The sequence below is a fragment of the Neolamprologus brichardi genome, chromosome 3 (genome assembly GCF_056152115.1).
Source record: "Neolamprologus brichardi isolate AB-2024 chromosome 3, ASM5615211v1, whole genome shotgun sequence".
In the NCBI taxonomy this organism is placed as follows: Eukaryota; Metazoa; Chordata; class Actinopteri; order Cichliformes; family Cichlidae; genus Neolamprologus; species Neolamprologus brichardi.
In genome coordinates this window covers 27,013,715-27,035,563 of record NC_142106.1, presented here as the reverse complement: position 1 = coordinate 27,035,563, position 21,849 = coordinate 27,013,715, and the positions used below count along the sequence as shown (strand labels likewise).

Here is a 21,849-nt window from a genome sequence, read left to right as displayed (position 1 = left end):
GCAAGTTTGCAAATAAGCCAGTTAATTGCAGTGGGATGAGGAAATTACCCCTTTATGGTCTCCATACACAGACGGATGCAGCTCAGTTAGACTGAGCTGTTTGCAATGTTTGAATGATATATTTTAAAATAATGTAGAGCGGGCATGGGGAACTCGAGGGCCGGTGTCCTGCAGGTTTTAGATCTCACCCCGGGTCAACACACCTGAATCAAATGATTAGTTCATTACCAGGCGTCTGGAGAACTTCAAGAGGTAATTTAGCCATTTAAATCACATGTTTTGGATCAAGGACACATCTAAAACCTGCAGGACACCGGCCCCGAGGCCTGGAGTTCCCCTACCCCCGATGTAAAGAAGAGAAGAGAAGTGTTTTTCAGTTTTAGTGCTAAATTTTTGTATTTTTAACATTTTCTTCTGACCACAAAACAGCATCCAACTTTTAAAACCACTGTGCGGCATCAGCACGCACTAATAAACTGTAGGACAGCTGAGACGAGAAGAAAATCTGAAGCGGTGCCTACTTGTTGATGAGCGTGTCGGCCACGATGCCTAGCTGCTGAACCTGGGCGCACTCCTCCTCGGTCAGGTACTCCATGGACTGCTGGGAGTTAAGGCGGGGCCTGCTGGCGCGGTAGCTGTCGATCTTCCTCTTGTCCTCCCACGACTTCAGCGTGCTCTCAAACGCCTGGTTGTAAAGAGATCAATGTTCAGCCAAGCTAGTGCTGCTGAGCCATCTTTGAAAGAGAAGTCCATTTCAAACAAATCCAAGAGCCACCCGATGTCTGCTTTGAAGGAGTTCCCCCGCAGTTACTGTGCGGTTTGTAGAAATAAATGTCAAGGTGCATTTCATTTCAGGTCTAAGACTAATACACAACAGCAAAGACATCTTTTTAATCTCATGAAGGAGCAAAGGAAGAAAAGTGTTTCATTATGAATTTAATTTAAAAACTCGCCAATAATCGTGCCTCGAGCAGGCAACCAGCAGGGAAAAGATTTACCTGAGACATAACTGTCACTATTTCACTGAATAAAGCCGCATTTAGGGAGGATAAAACCAGCGAGCCAACTCTGTGGTGCTTAAGGAGGGGAAACCATGGAAACAAACTGCCCAAATGTGCTTGGCTCAAGAGAGCTCTCAGAGGTTTGAGCAGCATGAAGGGAGAACAAACACTGGGTATGGATGTGATTTAAGAAATCCCAAAATAGAAAGACTCAACAACACGGGCAGAGCGCTGAGTGTCCAGCTGCAATATTGATGAAAGGAAAAGGGAGTATCTCCAGCCACTGCTGGTTTTAACGTGCATGCCGCAGACATGGGTATGCAAAGTGCAGGTGCAGGTTTTTATGTGTGCGTCAGCGCTCACCCGGTCTCTCGTGAGCATCTGAGCGCGGTTCTTGTGGATGATCTTGACGATGCCGGGCGGCTGGATCCAGGCCTCTCCGTCCACCTGCACAGGAACCCCCTCCTCCCCCAGGATGGTGATCTTCACCTGGCGGCACTGAGAAGCGGCAGAGCAGAAAACAGCAGCTGTCAGATGCGGGGGTTTGAGTGCTTTTTATCAGCTAACCCCTTAAAGTGACCTCCTCTGCCCTCTACTGATGAACACTGAGCAATTCATGCGAAAAAACCAGCAAGTTTAAGGGTTTGAGCTCTTCTTGCACATTTTATACCTCTGGACAGCCCTCAAAGCTCAGAACAAACAACTCTTAATTCCAGTGAAACAACAAGACTTTGTGACTAGTCACAAACCTGTTATTTCTTAGCAGTATTTTTATTACCTGATAGGAAAACAGTTTCCCTTTTCCAAATCACCAAGGCCTGATAATTTGTACTAACCAAGAAAGCTCACCAGCCACAAAAAGATCCTTGTCATTAGTTGTTATTAAATTAGCAGGATTACCCAGCCAAAAGAATTCATGATAACAGCACAGTGGAAATAATACCAGGCCTACTACGTTGAAGTGCCAAGGGCTTTAACTCCCAGTGAAAAACATCTGTTGATAGTTCAATTTTATTTAAGTAGTGCCAAATCAAAATAAGTCACCTCAAGGTGCTTTAAACTGTAGGGTAAAGATCCTGCAACAATTAAGAGGAAGCACTTAGCAAAAGTGGGAAGGAAAAACTCCCTTTTAACAGGAAGAAACCGGCAGAACCAGGTTCAGGGAGGGGCCATGACCAGAGTGAGTGAAAACAAGCAACAAGCTGGTTTTGGGGACGGTGGGCACCTGGCAGATCCCACGGATGCCTTTGAAAGAGGATGACAACAGTGAGAAGAAAAGGAAAGCTCGCCTTTATGTATGTACAGCCACAGGGGGAGAGTTTGGGCTGTGATCCTCCTCCAGTTATTGAATTATTGGTGCACTGGGACGCTCTTATTTAAAATAAATGCCAGTGTATGAAAATATCTTCAGTGTGTAGCTTACTAAAAGACTGTTTTAATCTGACTATACATTTTTAGATTACTCATGTTGCACATTCATGTAAACACTGTGACTCCATATAAATATTATAATTACTCCACGGGCTCCTTTATTATCCTTCACATGACTGTGGAGAGTTTTTATTTATATACAGTAAGGATCAGACCTTCAGCTGCAGGTTAAACAAGATTCCTTGAGCTGTTGGTTCAGAGTGGAAATTAAATATTTGCTGCTGATATTTGTCTTTTATTGGTGCAGAAAGTGACGGCCACGGGATTTGATTCCAGGTTGTTTTGTGTTGCTTCCTGTTGCTTCCTGTTATTAAACCTCAACCTCTGATAAGAGCTGATGTGCAGTGTTTGCAGGTCCTGAAATCTTGTGGACTTTCACCTTCTCAGCCAATCTTAACAGTGGTTTAACTTGCTCAGTGTGTCCTTTTGAAGGCCAAACTAAGATGCTGATGTAGAGAAGAGGTTTTAAAAAGGTTCTGTCAGACATATAGAGGTAAGCGTTATATGTGTCTGTGTTACCTGTGCAATGCGATGGTGCTGCAGGTTTATGACTCTGGACATGGCCATCTGCATGCTGCCGAACACCGCGACCACCTCCAGCTTCTTATCATCAAAAGACGGAGCTCCAAAGTTCTGGAGGTGCACACGATAAAATCAAACACCGTCAGCTTCAAATTTAGATGAATTTGAAATGTAAAGTAAAAATTCTGATTTATTTTCTTGTCTTTTCTTTTTACTGAGAATGCTTCTGAAGGCCCGGTTGGACAACACTCACATTGTCCTCCTTGGTGCCTCCCCAGAAGTTGATACCGCCTGCATAGCTGGGGATGTTGAGGACAGCCAAGCCCTGCAGACTCGGCAGAGACATGGGAACCCCGTCACACTGTGGAGAGAGGAGAGGAGACGCTTCAAGACGAGGAAAACTCAGGTTTGCAGAAATCAGCTGACAGACATTTGTTTCCCTAAAGAAAACCGTTGGGTGTGTGCTCATGTACGCCTGTTTTTTACCTCTAGCTGAACTCTCTGCTCTAGGTTCTTGTACGTCTTCTGGACCAGCTCTTTGGTCCCCAGGACTCCGTACCACATCATGTTCTTGGTGCGACTACTGCAGAGGGAAAAGCAAACCAGTCAGGCCTGAACACAATATGATAAACTGATGTGTTGCTTAACAAAGTGCAACAAAAAAACACCATAAAATCTAAAACTGAAGCAATTTAAGCAGATATTCTTCTGCTGTTAGCCTTAGGAGGTCATTACTGGGGGAACTTTGTCATCATGATCGGACGTTTCTTTCTGATATGCACCTTTATTTACTGGCATGACTGAGAATGTCACGGACTAGTAGGTCACATGTAGCGTAATGAACTGGGATCACTGTGGGCATTTACAAAGAGTGCAGTGACAAGATTGCGTGTAAGGTTGAACCCCACAGATTTGATGCGACTGACGCCGATGGATGTGTATTTATGGGAGTTCCTATCTCAAGGTGACACACAATTTAGAAAAAAAGCTAGAAAGCTCATTTTTATTAACTTGACATTGAAATAAATTGACTGTTTGGGGATTGTGCTTACACGTCATTTTGCCCCGTTGGCCCTTTATAATCAGGTTTGTGCGTCTGTGTGTTTGTTGGGTTTTTTTACCTGCATTTTTTCGGGTGCTCGTCTCGTTTGTTGTTGAACTCGAGGGAGATTTTGGCGTCCAGGCCGATGCCGAAGTAGTTGTTCATCACACACTTCTCTGAGCATTGTCTGTAATTATGAAGCATGCAGACGGTTTATTAATACCTGATTGTGTGTGTGTGTGAGTGAGTACTCATGTGCACACTTACACAGAGTCCTCGCTGAAGGTGACAGTGTTGAGGCTCTCTGGCTTCTCCAGGACGATGGAAGAGGTGGGACTCAAACTTCCTTGACCTGGATAGAACAGCGGTAATAGGAGAAGCGCCTTTAGATTTAGACTGGTGGCTTTTTTTAAGGAGTGAAGAACCTCCAAAGCTTTAAAGAGAAATCACTCCGTCCACTGCTTTGACTCTTTAATTTGCTAATGCGTGAACTAAGAGCACTTTGGCGTGGCTCGTATCCCTGCTGTGATCAAACTTACGTGGCTCGGCGTCCTTCAGCTCCTCGCTGTTTTCTCTTTTGATGGAGGATGAAGACGACATCCTTTGGACCTGTGTGTGCCGGTTCTGCTCGTCAACCACTGACATGATGATAGACAACCGGTGAACTGCACGCAGCATGCTTGTATTTTACAAAATAAGCCAGCCCTGATGTTGTGCGCTAAATGACGAGGGTAGAACAGCGGCTTACCTTTCTCGGCCTGCTCGATGATCTGCCTGAGCGCCTTCTTCAGACTGTTCGCCCTGAGCATCAGCTGCTCTTTGGACCGGTACGTTTTGTCCTCCGATCCCGGCTCACTGCCACTTTCATCGTGGCTCGAGCCACCGCTCTCCTGGCTCGGCACCGTACCCGCCGGCACCACCTGGATGAAAGTACAAGTAAAAACCTATAAAACCTGTGAAACAGGCCCTGGTATGCTGCTGTTTGATGGCTTCTTTTGTGGGATTCCTGATATTACCCGACTTCCCCATTCAATCTGTTACATTTTACGAGCAGCGGGAGCCCAGCATCACAATATCACCAAAGCAGCAGTGTTCAACCTGAAAGCGTCTTCTCATTCATATTTTTTTACGATCCCTGCTTCGCAGCCCTCTACAGCGGCGCAACATCAGCGAGAGGCAGCAGTTATCATCCTTTAACGACAGAACTGCGGCTACACGCAGAACTTTGAATCAAAAGTAAAAATTCAATGCACTTCCCCTTTTACTGAGCAGAAAGTTTAAATCATGTTGACATTTTGAGGGCTGGGCTGTTTCTTCTAAAGCAATGACATCAATCTCTGGATAAAAGGCTCCACAGGGTGCAGAGGCACAGAAAGCTGGATGATGTTTTGCTCTTGAGCTCCATTAGGAAACTTAAAATGTGTGCAAAGCCACCATTTTCTTTTATACTTGACCTCATGTTTCAGACAGTCCTTAGTTTATCATTGCAATCCTTATTTTCTGTTTAGTTTGAATACCTAGACACTGTATGTGTTTATTATTTGCAGTACGAATACTGCTTTGTTTGTTTTAGTAATTCGTCAGTTCAAGACTGGGAGCAGACACTGACTGGGAGCAGACACTGACTGGGAAGGGAGAGACTATAATTAGGGGGAGACGACATTATCATGCATAATTATGAAGCAATCAATCACAAACATTAGGCTGTTTTTCAGTCTAAGCACTTTCATGAAGCAATAAAAATTAAAAGTAAAACTTTTGAGATGAAGGCAGCCGTAATAAAAATGTAATTTATTGTAGAAAAAACTCTTCTGTTCAAGGTTAAAATGATCTTCTTGTGGCTTCTAGTAGTGGACTCATCTCTGTGTTTGTTCCACTAGATCTCAGTGCTACATTGGATACTGCTGACCACAATATTTAAATACATGCATCAGAACATACTGTAGGTATTACAGATACTGCACTTCAGTGGTTTGTATCATATCTATCTAACAGACTCCAATGTGTTCATGGAGAGTCTTCTTCACACGCTGAGGTTAATGATGGAGTTCCACAGGGTTCAGTGCTAGGACCAATTCTGTTTACATTATACATGCTTCCCTTAGGCAGTATCATCAGAAGGCCTAGCACTGCAGATGACATCCAACTTTATCTGTCCATGAAGCCAGATAACACACACCAATTAGTTAAACTACAGGAATGTTTCCACTCACTACTACTGAACTTTTAACATTATACAGATTCAAATGATGGCTGTTCAAGGACAGAAGGGAGCAGAGACATTTAAAAAAAGAAGCATTTATAAAGCTGTTAGGATAGAAGTAAGAATAAAATCAAAGTAGTGAAGGAACAGCGGTGGATGGTTACATAAGTGAGTCAAAACCTACAGGAACCCACATGCACGTTATTAAACTAAGTACTCTGTGGGAACTGTAAACATGATCTGGGTATAAATGGTTGTGTTATGTCATTGTCAGTGTGGAAATGTTGGTGTGTTTGCACAGTTGTCACACTTGTTGTCATTACCTGGGCTTCAGCTTCCTCACTTAAGGCCTTGACGAGGGAATCGAGCTTCTCGTTGAGCAGCGCACACTGAGAGAGGAACAGAGAGGGAGATTTTCATTATCCGCATTGCTTTCTTTCTCACTTCAAAATCACACGAGTGCGGTGTAAATTTGGACATGCAGTACGCATCACTTTGAAATCGTCACTCTGTGAGGCTGCAGCAACACCTCAAACCAGCGTGAAAGCAATACTCGCTCTGATTTGGTGCACACGGGACTTTTATTTGGAGACTTGTGAGGCATCAACGCTGCCTTGCAGTATTTGGAAAAAGGCGGGTAAGTCAGAGGGTGGAAGCTTAATCGATTTTTCTTAGTTTTTTAGAATCTTTTACTTCTCTAAGTGATTTTCTATGCAGAGACTCGAGCGGAATTGTTGTATTCAGGGATTGTAGTCACGTGATCATCATCTATGTGGCGTTAACTTGTCCACCATCAGGACAACAGACTGGATGCAAAAGAAAACTGCGTGCAACCAGCATTTGGTGAGTCGTGGTGAGCGTTTGCAGAAAACTTTGCAGCAAACTACGACCAAAGCAGCTTTTTGGTGCAGCACCCTGTTTGCAACTGATTTCACCTAGCAACTGTAAACAACCTCTAGCAACCGTTTGCTAACTGGGAATGCATCAGACGGTCACTGACCGCTCTCTAAGCCTTTATATCTGAAGTGAGTAATACACCTGCTAAACATTAAACATGATTAAGGTAAGGACTCATTTACGGACTAGGATCTTGCCCAAGGATGCTTTGGCACGCTGGCAGGAGGAGCTGGGGATCGATCCCCCAATTGGTAGAAAACTCACTCTACCACCTAAGTCGCCCTAAAATGATGTGAAAACTGGGGGTAAAATAACAAAAAAAACAAAGCAAGTGCATCCAACACCCTGTTAGACTTTTGAATACGTAACACTAGATCAGACACAGCAAGACCTGAAATTTCTGAATTTAGATGTTATCCCGTCGTTGTATCCTATTAAGTCCCAAATAAACGAGAAGCAGCATGAAAATGATCAAAGCATGAGTGGGTTAGAGTCTTTTGTGCAGACAGCGAGGAGTGACTTTGACTCCGTTTTTAATGCTTGCATTCAGACTTCCAGCTTCAGTGTCTCCATTTATTCTAATGAAGAGTCAAATAATTCAGCAAGAAGAAAACATGAACCGCCAAAGGCGCAGAACACTAAAGCAGGGAGTGATAACACTGAACCTTCAACTATATTTCACACTCTCAATTATACGCACGCACACCTACACTTGCCCACTAGTTACTGTTATACAAGCTCTTACATAACCCACGCGGCTGCACACAAAACCCATTTACCTTCTTTGCCATGGCATCTGCCTCCTCCTTGTTCTCCGTGGCTCTCTCATACGCCTTCCCCACCTCCGCCACAAAATCATTCACCGTCCCACACAGAAATCTGAAAAGGCGGGGGGGGGGGGGGACGACGTGAAGGTGAAGGTTAACGTGATTAACACAGAGAGTGAAACTAATTATACGGCTAACAAGTTTCAGATTGTGTGAGTCACTGTGCGGTTACTGAAGATTACACACACACACACACTCTTGCTTTATTGCCACCTACCTGCCTGTCAGCTACGTCGCCTCCACACAGTCACTATTTACTCACAGCTGTTACATTGCCGCTGCATGACTCAGCAGGGAGGCCTCTCCAAATTCTCACAGTGCTCGTCGTGCTTTTTAGCAAATATTGGATGCTGAAAAATGATCGCCTCTCGCCTTCTACAGAAACACGCAGTTTGTGTCCTCCAGTGCTGCCCAGACTATTTATTTTACTTCTATATTAGATGTGTGGAAATTACACGTCTCATCGCACCTTTTTAATGAATTTAAACGTCATCCTTGAAAGGTAAAGCTTCTAGTGCTGATGAATATCTATTCAGCTTCACCGGTGCTACAATCAATCACGTGCAATGGCTCAGCAGCTGCAGGTGACGCGCCAATAACGGTAAAGATGTCACTAAAGGATAGAAGATACAACTTTATCTGGAAGCTCTTTTTAAGGTGTAACTGCTTTTAAGCAGAGCGCCCAGAGGCTCTTACAAGATGTTTGCCAGGTGGTGTTCAGATTAGTCAGATACAGTTACTCCATAGATTATGCTTTTGCTCTCATAGTACTTTTATAGTGTGGCGGTTTACACGTTCACTTAATACACATATCATAGAACTTTTAGTCCCCCTGACATATATCTCTATGTATATCATATGTTTCTATAAAACAGCCACTATCTGATGTGTGATTAAAAAAAGGTCCAAAAACTTCACTATGTTTAAATTTAGTAAATTTCTTGAAAAGGAAGTTCCTGTTTCTTCCTGTTAAAAGGGACTTTTTCCTTCCCGCTGTTGCCAAGTGCTTGTTCAAAGAGGATGGTTTGATTGTTAGGATTTTCTCTGCGTACTGTAGGGTCTCTACCTAACGATATCAAACACTATGAGACCACTGCTGGTGTGATTTGGTGCTTTATAAATAACTGAACTGAATCTTCCCTGCACACCTTGGACGTCCAAAAGCAAAAATCAACTTCTGTTTCAAACTGATCCAAATTTGTGTGGAGGATGATCTCTTGCTGTCACCTCAGAGCAAGAAGGTCCTGGGTTTGAATCCACCACCTAGCACCTTGAGGAGTTTGCATGTTCTCCCCGTGGCTGTATCGGTTCTGTCCGGGTATTCTGAGCTCCTCCCACAGCCCAAAGGGTTAACTGGCAATTCTAAACTGGAAGTTTGTGTAACGGATGTCTCTCTGTGTTAGCTCTATGATCGACTGAGGACCTGTCCAGGGCGTACCCCGACTGTCACAGGGATAGGCTCCAGAGTCCTTTCTACCCTTAATTGGATAAGTGAAAGAAACTGGATGAGGCATCACTTGTGACAAGAACTAGGTCTCTAGATATGAGATATTAGTTTAAAAGAGCCCAAAATGTTGCATTTCAGGCCCAACTTGCTGGATTCGCCTCCCTGTGACTTCATCAACTTTGAGAATTTAAATGCGTTGCAGCCAGCATCACAGAGGCACAGCTAACAGACTTCAAGGGAGAGATTTAAAAATCAAATCCACAATGAAAGAAGTCCAGAGGTGCACCAGGGGATGATCCTGAAGGAGAGACTAGTTTAACTGTAAACCAGCTGAGGTTTTAGATTTTTGTGTGCCAAATCCCAGAACTTTCTCGAACTTTCTCGTAAATAGCACACTTATTTGTCTCTACTGTCCCTGGCATGTTAGTGTGAGATCATTGTTAATGTTTAGAGGGCTCCATTAGAGTGTGACAGCAGGCTTACATTACTTACTCCTCTAATGGCTTCGCTGGCAGAGTGACATCCCATTTCTTACATTAAGTCCCGGCCTTGTGCAGGAGCTACACCAGACTCTTCTATGAGTTTTCACTGATAGTAAACTCAGGGTGAGAACAGTACCTAGCTGAACTCCATAAATATTATTTTAATGTAATTTCGTGCTTGAATTCTGTTCACACATCAAATCCTGTTAAAATTCTGTTTGCTGCTTTAAAGTTTTTTAAAAAGAAGTTATTATTGTTATATTTCATGTAAAATCTGCTGTGAACGTGTCCTGAAAGTCCCCGAGGTGTTGTAAATGTGCTGCAGGTCTGAACTAAAATAAGCATTGTTTTAAAAGAAACACATGCAGAGAAATGGAGACGAGGATGCTGCACCGTTCCCCAAAGGGAGACGACTAATGTACTAATGCACTTAGGAAGACCCCTAAACACTGATTCATCTGTCTCGTTCACTCACAGACACACTCGCACTCTCAAGTGTGTGTGTGACCTCAGGATGAGAGCAAAGCATATATACACACATTTAAAAAAATACCAAGACAATCACTCGACATCCCCGTCTCATCGTCAGCCCCTCTCCCAGGCTTCATTCACCCATCATTATTATCCTTTACACTCCCATCTACTGCTTTCCTCCCCTCTTGTCTCATTTCTGAGTTTGGAAGCATTCGTGGCACGTACTTGGCAGAGGAAATGACATCACTGTGTTTGTCCGAGTCCAGGATCTTGGCGAGGTGGGAGGCCACGGAGTCTGCATACTGAGTGATGTGGACCTGCGAAGAAGAGAGGAAGGTTTCAAGTTAACAGAGAAACCAAAGAAACTTGATCTGTAGTTTAATCAAACACTCTGGTTAATGAAGTGCCAAAAGATATTTTTCCCTTTCATCTGGAAATATTAATTTACTGGTGTTGGCACTAATTATGTGAGCTTAAAGGACCTAAGATGACATTTATCTTTAGTCTTTTTAATAGAGGCTGTAACCACTGACTACTAGCATATGCCTACTCAGATCTTTTATTTTAATATCTTTTTTTGAGAAATGAAGCAGCAAAATCATCCACTTTTGGGCAATATGGAACCCAAACTCAGTCCCCTAAAGATGATTAACATTATTATCTTAGATAGAATTAATTATCAGATTTAATGTAACTAAGATTAAATTGATTTCAGTTTTATTTTGGCCAAAGATTTTGCAACTAGCAACGGGTCGGGAACATTATTTGTTGAGTTTCTCAGAGATGAGGCATGGGCAGAGGTTCACCACTTTGCAAAATAACTACATCTACAAATTGTGGAGCAATTGCAAAATAATCTAACTTGTGAAAGCTTTGACTGTCTCATCCACATTTCCTAACACCGTCAAAGGATTCAAAGAATTTGGAGAAATCTCTGTGCGCAAACGGCAAGCCCGAATATGTTTTTTCAAATGGTACATTTTCTTAAATGCATGATTAGTAAGGTATCTCTTGTCACAAGTGCCACATAAACCTGTGTGATTTCTTTTCACAGGTCATGTTTGACGTGACAAGGCATGAATTACCCGCTCGTATTACTCATCCATGCACAGGAAATTCAGCTGAATTCCTCTGTGTTTAAGAAAACGTCAGTCCAGGTTTGCAGTTTGTGCAACAAATCCTTCTGCAGAGCGGGGCATGTACAGTCCTGTGAAGAGGTGCACCTGATGATTCAAGAGCCCGCAGAGCTACCTTTAGCCGCAATGACGTGAAGTAAACGTTTACTGTGTGACCTCATCGGACGCTGACATCGCTATGGAGGAATTGCACCTGAATTTCAGTTCATTCATTTGTTTATGCACAGCTCTAATGTTTCATCAACTTGAGCTCTGGACTTTGACTGGACTGTCGCGACTTAACTGAGGCCTGGAGAGCAGTAACGTTGAACTCATTTTACATCGAGGGCCATATACAGCCCACTTTGAGCTTGGGCTCAACCCTAATAAGCTGTAAAGTTACAAATTTTATTCCCTCCGTGTTTTTTAAAAGCTGTCCAGTAAGCCAGATTGGAGTCTTTGGTGGGCCAAAGTCTTAGATGAAGCTCTTGTGGGGTTTTCGCTGTTTCTCTAAGCATTGCACACTCTGAGCAGGTAATCAAGAGCTACTGATGAGCAGCTCTCACCCTACTTACCCTCTTAATTCCTATAGAAGAGGTAAGGTTGGAGTTAGTCAATCCCCATTTATCACTCAAAAAACTCTTTGGAATTTTACTGCAATGGCAAAATCATTTAGTAAAGAGGATTAATTTATGTGAGTGAAGATGATTTTAGCACGTTAACCACCATCTACTGCATATCTGGCATTTGAGAGGCAGCGCTCAGCTTGAATTGAAAACACAGAGCTGCCCCTTGTCGATATCACCGCCGCTCCCCGTGGTTTGAGTCTGATTGCTTTGGTTTCCAGCTGCCAGGCTCAATTGATTCTCAGCGGATGTTTTCCAAAATAATTTCAGCGAGCTTGGAAGCTCAGCCATTTATGGTCACCATCTGTCAAGAGACAGACAGCCTCTTTTTTAAAAACAAAAACAAAAAAAAGGAGCCGTGCGGGGTGATTTACCTGTAGAGGAGAATCGATGCAGTCCTCTTCCTTCACTATCGGCGTCTGTTTATTGGTGGTGGGCACCTCGTATGTCATCACACTCCATCTAAGTAACACAGATTGATAAAAAAAAAAAAAAAAAACAGAAAACTGTTATCAGATAATCACACAGAGATAAGACACAACAGCCTCCTTATCCTGTTCAAACTGCAGATAAGCGGTCAATGAAGAAATGGCCGGCAGTTCAAGGTGAGTTCAAAGAGAAGTTTGACCTCTGCTGCCTATAAAAAAGTTTGCGTTATCATTTAATTTCACCCAAAAGACGTCACAACTCGCAGCGTGTGGTAAAGCCTACACTGTCCTTTTACTCCAGAATAGTTTGTTTACTTGAATGAAAACCAAAAGACAAAATTGGAAGAAGCAGCCATCTGCCGTGACCGGTTGGGGTAGATGATTAACAGTTAAAGAAAACATACCCCAAACTCATGGCTGAAGCACGTAAGGCATTTTATCTCCCGTTTACATCATCGCCCGCTTGAAGAATCAGGAACCGGGAAGAAGGCCACAGGAAACCAAGACATATTTTCATGGCGTGTAGTTCATACCTGAACAGTTTACAGCCAGGTATGTAGAGTATGCTCCATCACTAAGGTAAGCTTCAGGTTATTTTAAGTGACAATAAAGAGAGGGTCCAAATGCTGGCACCATGCACTGTGATTGGTTCTTTGTAGTCCCAACGCCATTGGAAAACAGCGTGGATAGGATAGGGTCAATAGGGTCAACTCACGACATTCCTGGAGCCTGACAGTTTTTAACCGCAGGTCATAGGTGTGTGTGTCAGATTTTCAAAATAAAAGCCTTTGTTTTTCTCAATTGAATACCAGTGCGCTTTAAAAATCTGTGATTTTTTTAACATAAGAGCCTCGTTTAATTCCAGGAAGTTATTGGGTTCACAAAAACTGTGTCTAATTTTCAAAATAAAAGACTGAGTATTCAATGAAAGCTACAAAGAGGCTTCGATGGTGGCTCTATAATGTAAAAAAATGAAGATATATAAAAAATAAATAAATAAATCTGCCAAATCAAACATGAGGGTTACTCCCACTGTGACTTTTAGCCTTTTAAAGCTGTGAAATTTAAAAAATGCTTTGAGGTGCCAGATTTTCAACATAAAAGCCTTCTATTTAGCTTTGTTTTAACTTTTTACAAGTATGAAACTGCTCTCTCCCTTCAGCTTTTGAAGCCAACCTGTTTACCTCCAGCTCTTTAGCATCAACCTACACACTGAGTCCGGCAGTAGCAGCAACCCCCCACGATTTCTCCAGAATCACACATCAAACATAAGGCCCAGGGGCCAGAATCGGTCCCCAAAAAGACTCCCATCTGGCCCACTGGATGACTTTGGAAAATGTGGAGGAGTGAATAACTTTGAGTTTTAGCTGTATTTTCATAACTTCTACTGATAAAAACCTCCCCCATGGTTATTAATACTAAACCAACGTAATTAAGTAACTGGTTTTTTTTATTATCTACTGTAAAAATTTCTGATGGGTACAGTGGTTTAACTACATAAATAAAAATAGAACGGTTTCTGTGAGTTAATAAAAAACCTTGTTAGTTATAATTACTGTCCAATGACATGCTACAGATCTTTCTGTACTTTTACACATTTATTTCTTACAACTTAAGCCGAAAGAGCCTTGTTGACAGACTTCTTTCATTTACTACCGCAGCATTTCTTTAGCATGTAAACAACCAAGACGTACTGTTGGGCACAGCATGCACTTCTTATTTTTTAATGTTAGATATCTCAGCCATTAAAAGTTTTAGGTTTTACTGGTTCGGCCCACTTAAGATCAAAGTAGTTTGTATGTGGCCCACAATGTGAAATGAGTTTAACATTCCTGGTCTAGTTTGTTTACTTTAGTAAAGTTTAATATATTTGCTCTTTATTAAAGTTTATCCATGTCGTGGCCCTTCCTCCTTCTATTACAAATATTTTACTCTGTTCAAATCATTCATTATAACTCTTTACTTCCTTATTATTTTGCAGATTTTAAAATCCAAATCCAATTTTTCATGAGCTTAAACGCCGCACTCTGTGTTTCATATTCCAGTTTTCCGATCACGTCTTCAGTTTTTTGGTCGTTGTGATGCACCTCTGAGCGACAAGTGAGCCTCACAAGGAAGTGCTAAAAACTGCAATTCCACTCGAGGCTGAAAAGTCACAGACTCCCACGTTAAAATGCCCAAATCTGCAGCAGAAATAAACATGTTTACAGACATCATTAAGTAACAGCTGTGCCAGCACAGGCAGCCACTAGCTGTCTGCTGGATGTCACGTTAGATAATTGGAGCCACTGAACCTCTAGGCAGTGTGGTGTTGGAGCCTTTTGGAAAACTTTTAATCTAATTATCTGACAAAAATGATGACCTATTCGGTGGTTAATTGTGCTATGAGTCAAAATCTTAAAAATAAGGTGCAAGTAGAAGCGGACATTTAAGAGGTCACTGTTGAATTGTTTAAAATCACTGAGGCTAAGGAAGGCTGTGCTGGATTCACATGATGGCGCACGGGGAGTAAAAAGCTCGCTGCGGCTCATTTTCTGGTTTTAATCGACACCATTTATGGCAAATATGAAAAGGTGGTTTCCAACATTCTGTGAAGCTCGGAGGGCTCTGTATGAATTTGTCCGTGCACTCAGTCCGTTTCATTTTGTGCCCGTCGCTGGCTGAACTCTGTGGCATTAAAAGTTATTTTTAATTTTATAAATCTTTCTCAGGAGTGCAGACAGAAATGAATAGCCTGTAGTACTTTTATTTAATTATTTTTATTACTTTTAGTATCACCTGCTGCTGTCTGCAGCCCTTCAGTGAACCTAATGAAGCGAAATATAAAAACCTAACAGGACCAGATCTGTTTTTCATTAATTCGTTCATCTGGGACATCCTCCTCCAGCAAGTTATTTCAAGAAAACACCGTGAACATCTCTCGTCTCACAACCCAAACAAATAAATTAAACCGCACTTACGGTGCACTAGCAGTAACAGCTAAAAGCACTTCAGTCTGGACCTTTAAATTCAGAGGACTTTTACAGGAACCAACCCAGCTGAAACCAAAGTTTCCACCCTCACTCCCTCTGGTCTTACCGATCCAGCATTTTGGTGGTGGCTCTCTCCAGCTTCTCCAGGATCTGTAGGAGCTGAGCGTCATCGTCGCAGAGGCCGCCCCAGCCCAGAACGCGAGCCAGGTCATTACCTGTGCCCAGGGGCAGCACGCCCAGCTGACACTACAGACACGCGGAGAAACGAGCCTCAGAAAAACTGATGCAAAATACAGAACAATAAAAAGCAAACAAACTGCAATGGCTTATTTTTGCACTACATCTGTCTTCTGGGACATCCTCACCCTTTCCTGTGCTTAAAAATATACTTAGACGCCCAATAATATTTGGCTACATGTCTTGTAGAAAACCGAACCTCGACCAGTCTCTATTGGTATCCATCATCAAGCTTCCGGCACAATTATTGCTGATTATTTGGTGTTTCGTGCTATTCTGCTTTATCCACTCCAAAACTAGCTTTGATTTGTTTTAGCTTAAACTGCCTAGCTGCTGATCTGACATGACTTTGACGAATTTGGGGGTAGTCCTCTGCCTTCTTTATTACATCCACTTTGTGCAACGTACCAAGAGCACTGATAGTGAAACAGTCCCAGAGCATGATGCTACCATCACCATGCTTGGCACCACCATGGCTGCAGTGCTGTTGTCTCCAGGGGTCACTGGGCATGTGTATATTTGTCTTATATTTTAAAATAATTAAAAATCACCATGACATTCGTTCCCAGGATGAGTGGATATAAACTTCTAACCACACCTGTTGGCCTGACCGCAGCAGACAGAAAAGTGATGCTCATTTAGTGCCGGTAATAAACTCTGTCTGTAGTTAACTTCTCTGAGAGGTTTGTTTCAACTGCAATGTTAAATGATCAACAAATCTATAAAAATCATGCTTAGGTTACAAAAATTCTGACTCCTTGATTTGTTCATCTAACATCTTAAAGCTGATGCTGACTTAAGTGGTTAATCGTATTCATTTAGCCCGGAACAAAACTGATTAGACGTGGCACTTTATATCAAATTAGTATTAATTTAACATAAAAGCCATGTTAATCTGCCACAACATCAATTTATGTGAAATTAATTAAATAAAATTAATGAATTAGTTCAGCTAAGGAGGCTGTGTTGCCCTTCTCTCTACCATGAACCACTCCCTCTCCAGTCAGGATCAATATTATGTTATACTTTGATTATAGACTCAAGTATGTAAACTTGGCTTATTGTTGGTGTTTCTTCTGAAAGCACCTTTCGCCAGCATCAAGATTAACAAACAACAGGTATCTCGCTGCTTTCTCCTACCCATCAGCATTACATCATCGGCAACATCCACTCCTCCTCGTCCACCTCGTTGTTCTCACCTGTTTATGGAGGTTGAGTTTATCCAGCTCTGAGAGCACCCAGCCCACGCTGCCATCTCCTCCGCACACAAGAATACGAAATGTCACAAACTTCTGGAAGAGGCGCAGGCTGAGGAGGAGAGAACGAGAGGCAGGTGTTTACAGAGAGCAACACTTATTAAATGTTCTGCTGGAGAACGACCCGTAGATATCACAAGGACTCAGAAAGAAAAAGCTCTTAAATACCCGAGCTCTGGCCCTCCGTTCATCAAGTCAAAGACCTGCGCTGGGTTCAGAAGCTGCTTGAACTTGCGGAGGAACTTGACCCCCTGGTTGTCCCCGCTTTTAGAGTTGACCAGGACCAAAAGAGGGCTGGAGCAGGACGCCGAGGTGGCCTTCCAGAAGCCTGTAAACGAGCAGAAATGTTTGTATAGCTCACAGCGTGGAGTTCAAATGCCACTGGGACCGTGTTCAAACTGTAAACTGCTGATGATAGATGCACAGATTCCAGGGATAAGGGTTAGTAACTTGGAATTACAAATTGTCAGTGTCAGTAGAAAAAGCCAAGTCGGGCTAAGTCACAGTTTCATTACATGACTGAACTTTAAAACCTACTGTAAAAGTAATACTGTGTGTCCATGTGGGTGGGTGGGAGTAAGAGGTGTCTCACCATCTGAGTCGATGCTGTTAAGTGCAGTTGGAGGGATGATGGACACTCGACACTGGCCCAAGGGACACACCTTCCCCATTTGTTCCTTACAGCTGTTATGGACCTGTGAACGCACACGCACGCACACACACACACACAAACATACAGAGTCAGTGGTCTCCAGTAATTCTATATTTCAGTAGAAGCAGAAAGGTCATTACATCCCTCTGAAACCCACCAAAATGCCAGTTCTGTAACCTTTACAAATGCCACTGTGATTCATTTGAGTGTGCGAGCCTGTGTATGCGTGTGTCTTTGTATACCGAGGATCAGACTTCGCATTATGTGTGCCCGTTTGGCCTGAACGCTCAAAAAACACAATGCCGCTCTTGCTAAATGGAACAAGAGGATAGAGTAAAGCTACATCTCTCTGTGTGTTTGAATACTTCCACTGGACTTTTCTGTTTGACTACATCAGTGTTTCAAAACCCACTATAGTAGAGCACAAACATAATAAAAGACAGGCTCCTGTGTACTCCTTGTTAAGTAAAGAGCGGCTGTTTCAGGCTTTCCAGCACGATGCTTTGGCTGGTCTTTTGGTGTACACTGGGTGAAATGACACTAATCCATAATTTGAGGGTGGTTATAGTGCAAACCACATGGGTAAAAATGCACTCAGCAGCCCGATGCTCACTTCAGTAATTTCCCAGTTATCCCAAATGAACTCCCAACTCATCTCATCTACTGACTGAAGGTTGGAGGTTCAATCATTGGGGAGGATACTGAACCCCAAGTTCTCCCTCCAATGTTAGTTAGTGTAGTGCTTGTACGAATGCATGATTAAGGCACATAAAACGCTTTGAGTGCACTAGTAGAGTAGAAAATAGCTAAATCAATCAATCTGTTTACAGAGTCTCCTGCCTAATTGTACTGTTGCACTTAAGTAATGGGAACTGTATTTCACGTTAAAACATGTGGAAGAACTATATTAAAAAAAACTATATATATGCACACTCTGGTTTTACTCTAGTTAATATTAGAGCTGCAGCTTCATACTTTCTTTGCCACTTGGAGACAGACGGTATGGACGCAGCTCTCAGGTCAGAAAGAGTCTTAAACCTGTATTTTCTCTGAAGGCCAGCAGATGGAGATCGCTGTGACTGGAAAAGACTTCCTGTCCTACTGAGGTTTCTCATGGGATGTCATACGTGCTTTGCTTAAGAGTTGGACGTGGTACCACACTCAGTTGCTACGGAAACTGGCTGGCTTATTCCCCGACTGGCTGGCTTCATGGAGGTTTCTGCGTCTTGCTAGTTGAAATCGGTTGCCAAGAAGGTGCCACACGGTTGTAGTTTTTCATGTTTGCCTGCAAATACTTGCTAACTACTAGTCCACTGGTAGTTAAATTTGAAGAAGTGAAGTGAAGAAGGTTCACTTTCAAAGTAAAAGTTATGCTGGTTGCACATTTCAAAGAAAGCAACTTCAAGAAGGCAAACGGTCTCCATTTCTGATTTGTGTTAAACATCTTACTGTGTTTTGTGTACGAGCTCATCGCTGACTCGTCTGCAGGCCTGTGGGATTTAGCATTTATATTCCCAGAAACTGCCACCAAATTTGATTAGTCTTTCTGTTCGTTCCACTGCTTTCTGTTTTCCTCGTTTGTTTGGACCAGACTCTTGAAAGAAAAACAGCAGCCAAAGGAACTGACGAAAAGAAAAACCAAAACAACCCCAAGGGCAAAGAAACAGAAATCACTTGTGTGGGGACATCGTAAAATGGCCTGCATTAGTAGATTGTTCTACTACGATGTCAATATGTCTCACTTGTACAGTCAGGTCTAGTACATCACAGCTACTGCAATAAAAAAATGGAACGTTTCTGGTTGTAAAACCAAAACAATGGGCTGAAAGGCAATAAAATGCTCCACAGATTTCAGGGCATCTCTCTGTAAAACTTTTACATATTCTTTTATATTAGGCAAGATTATTTTATCCAATTTATATGTGAAAACATTACAAAATAATGGTTTAAATGAATTTAAAAGCATGAAAAATTAACTAAAACTTCTACGTATTTTATGCAGAATTTGCAGGACTTTAATTTTATGTTAAGATGCACCAAGTGCTGTTGGTCCTTGTGCCACTTTCTTTGCAGGATTATAACCAGCCTGTCAATGCCCTCCTAAATATTATTAATACTCCAGCACACACAAAAAATGATTCTCCACATCGTGCTTGAGGCGGTCGAAGCGTCGGGTCAGTTTCAGCAGCCCTGGAGCTGACAGGAATTTATCAGCCCCTGTTCCATTTCTCATTTTAACTTTCCTTCCTATTCCTCCTCCCCTCGGGGATCTCTGCTGCCAATCTATGTGCCGTCCCATTAGTCTGATGACTCCGCTGAACTTTTCAGACCTCGAGTCTTCGGAGGAGGTGAGAGCGGGAAGTCAAGGACAATAAAAAGTTTGGGGGGTTTTTTTAGAGAAGGGGGAGGAGCATCTCATGTGGAGAATTACAATTTCCTGCGCATGAGTCAACATGTCCCAAGGGCAGACAAACAAATAAAGGGAGAATTGAATCTTAATGAATTTATCTGAATTTGATCTCTCTGTTCTGTACGGAGCCGCTCACATGGTTCCAGATAACGAGACGTGTATCATATTTAATGAAAACCCTGCATTCATATTTAAGTGTGACAAATGATGCACTTTTATTTTGCTGACAGCATCACTTCCCGAATTACCTCCATTATTGGATGGAGCTGCTTTGAGTCTGTTTGCATCGCACACTTTTCCCAGTGTGCCCACTGCCATGACACCATTTCCATGGGCATCGACACATTCGAATGACAGAAGTTCAAATAAGAAAGGCTGGAAATAACTCTCAGCTAAAAGCAATGCCCCAGATAAACACTAATATTGATTCAGCGTGACAGTTTTTGATGGGATAGAGGGTAAACTCAATCCACACTTACGATAGCCTTGCACCAGAGGCAGCGCCAGTCCTGCAGTCGCCTCACGCTGCCACAGTTCTTATCACACACCACACATTTGGCGCTGACGGGCAGATTGCCTTCCAGCCACTGGTGGGGCATGGACACCTGGAGGGAAAAATAAATAAACAAAGCATATCAAATGAAGCCCTTCTGCTCTAAAGACATCAAACCAAAGGTATGCACATCAGGCAAAATAATTGGCATGAAAACAAAACCAAATGAAACTTCGGTTTGTACCCCATCCTCATCCTCAATGATGTCATTTCCTATGGAGGCTAGCGTGGTCCACTTGCAGTTGTTGGTGGAGCGAACAGCACATCTCTTGTGAGCCTTGAACTTACAAACTGCAGAGGATAGATGAACAAACAACATGTCAGACACACTGAAAGTCTCCACTTTTATCCTCTTCTATTTGGGTGAGTGTATGATGTAAGCTTCCTGATGGTCACTGTGTGTGACTGTACTCCTGATAGAGCTGTGTAAAACTATGCGATAACATGATGAGACTGTGTACATATGGACTGGAAAGCAGCTGGAGGGGGTGCTAAAAACTGCAGCTCTAGTCTGAGGCTGCTCTAAAAGAGGGCTGGTCCCCATAGACTCCCATGTTAAGATGTACAACTTTAAAGCAACGACAAACATGTTTACAGCCTGCTGCAAAACTCAGTTTTAGTTAGAAAGCATGTGTAGTATAACGTGGTTTTTGATGCTTAAAGTTATCAATTGGGGCGTGGCCTCTTTGAGCGACAGTCACAGTTAAAGCACTAAAAGCTCGTTACAGTCATCTGCACTCCACTTTTGGTCACTGAAGCTCTAACATTTTATTTCTGTGTTATACGTTATAACAGCTATCTGTGTTGTAGCTGACATGCTAAGGCTCTTTTTGGTGGCTGCTGTTGTTGTGAATTTTATATAAATAATATTTAAACTGAGTCCAAATATGGTCACTACAAGAAACAAAAAAACTAAGAAGGGATCCACAAGTTCAGACGCGGTTACTGCTCAATTACTGCTAAGTTTTGCCATCATTTAGATACAGTCTATGGTAAATGTACTGCTGGGTTTTTAAAGCATGAGAACAAAATTAATCTGAAGCAGGTACACAAGGACAGTGGGTCGACTAATTAGAGTTAATCAGTTAATTTCTTTGTTTTACCTAATCAACTTCATTTTAGGGACCAAATTAAAATACAGTGTTACTTAAATACCTGTAACACTTTCTTTCTTCAAGATATGTTGTGCTGAAATTAAACAAAAGGAGCCCTCGGGTACTAACATGTTCTCTGAGAAGAGAAATTCTCTTTAATGGTAATTGGAAACCTGCAGG

General features: G+C 42.4%; 1 protein-coding gene across 3 annotated transcripts in view; it reads right to left on the bottom strand.

The window, feature by feature from the left end:
- si:dkey-172j4.3 (diacylglycerol kinase delta) overlaps positions 1-21,849 on the bottom strand; it is an 88,784-nt gene that overhangs the window by 6,902 nt on the left and 60,033 nt on the right. For 2 of the 3 annotated variants that reach the window (XM_087835511.1, XM_087835504.1), the window contains 19 exons: positions 20,760-20,866; positions 20,502-20,627; positions 17,553-17,655; positions 17,129-17,288; positions 16,904-17,012; positions 15,574-15,713; positions 12,442-12,529; positions 10,552-10,643; positions 7,876-7,975; positions 6,523-6,588; positions 4,745-4,916; positions 4,536-4,661; positions 4,264-4,348; positions 4,076-4,183; positions 3,441-3,537; positions 3,208-3,315; positions 2,952-3,065; positions 1,365-1,499; positions 522-685 (listed from right to left, as the gene is read on the bottom strand). In XM_087835511.1, coding sequence (XP_087691637.1) covers positions 522-685; positions 1,365-1,499; positions 2,952-3,065; positions 3,208-3,315; positions 3,441-3,537; positions 4,076-4,183; positions 4,264-4,348; positions 4,536-4,661; positions 4,745-4,916; positions 6,523-6,588; positions 7,876-7,975; positions 10,552-10,643; positions 12,442-12,529; positions 15,574-15,713; positions 16,904-17,012; positions 17,129-17,288; positions 17,553-17,655; positions 20,502-20,627; positions 20,760-20,866 — 2,200 coding nt within the window. The remainder of the gene's footprint in view (positions 1-521; positions 686-1,364; positions 1,500-2,951; positions 3,066-3,207; positions 3,316-3,440; positions 3,538-4,075; positions 4,184-4,263; positions 4,349-4,535; positions 4,662-4,744; positions 4,917-6,522; positions 6,589-7,875; positions 7,976-10,551; positions 10,644-12,441; positions 12,530-15,573; positions 15,714-16,903; positions 17,013-17,128; positions 17,289-17,552; positions 17,656-20,501; positions 20,628-20,759; positions 20,867-21,849) is intronic. The other variant, XM_087835507.1, reaches the window with a different exon arrangement.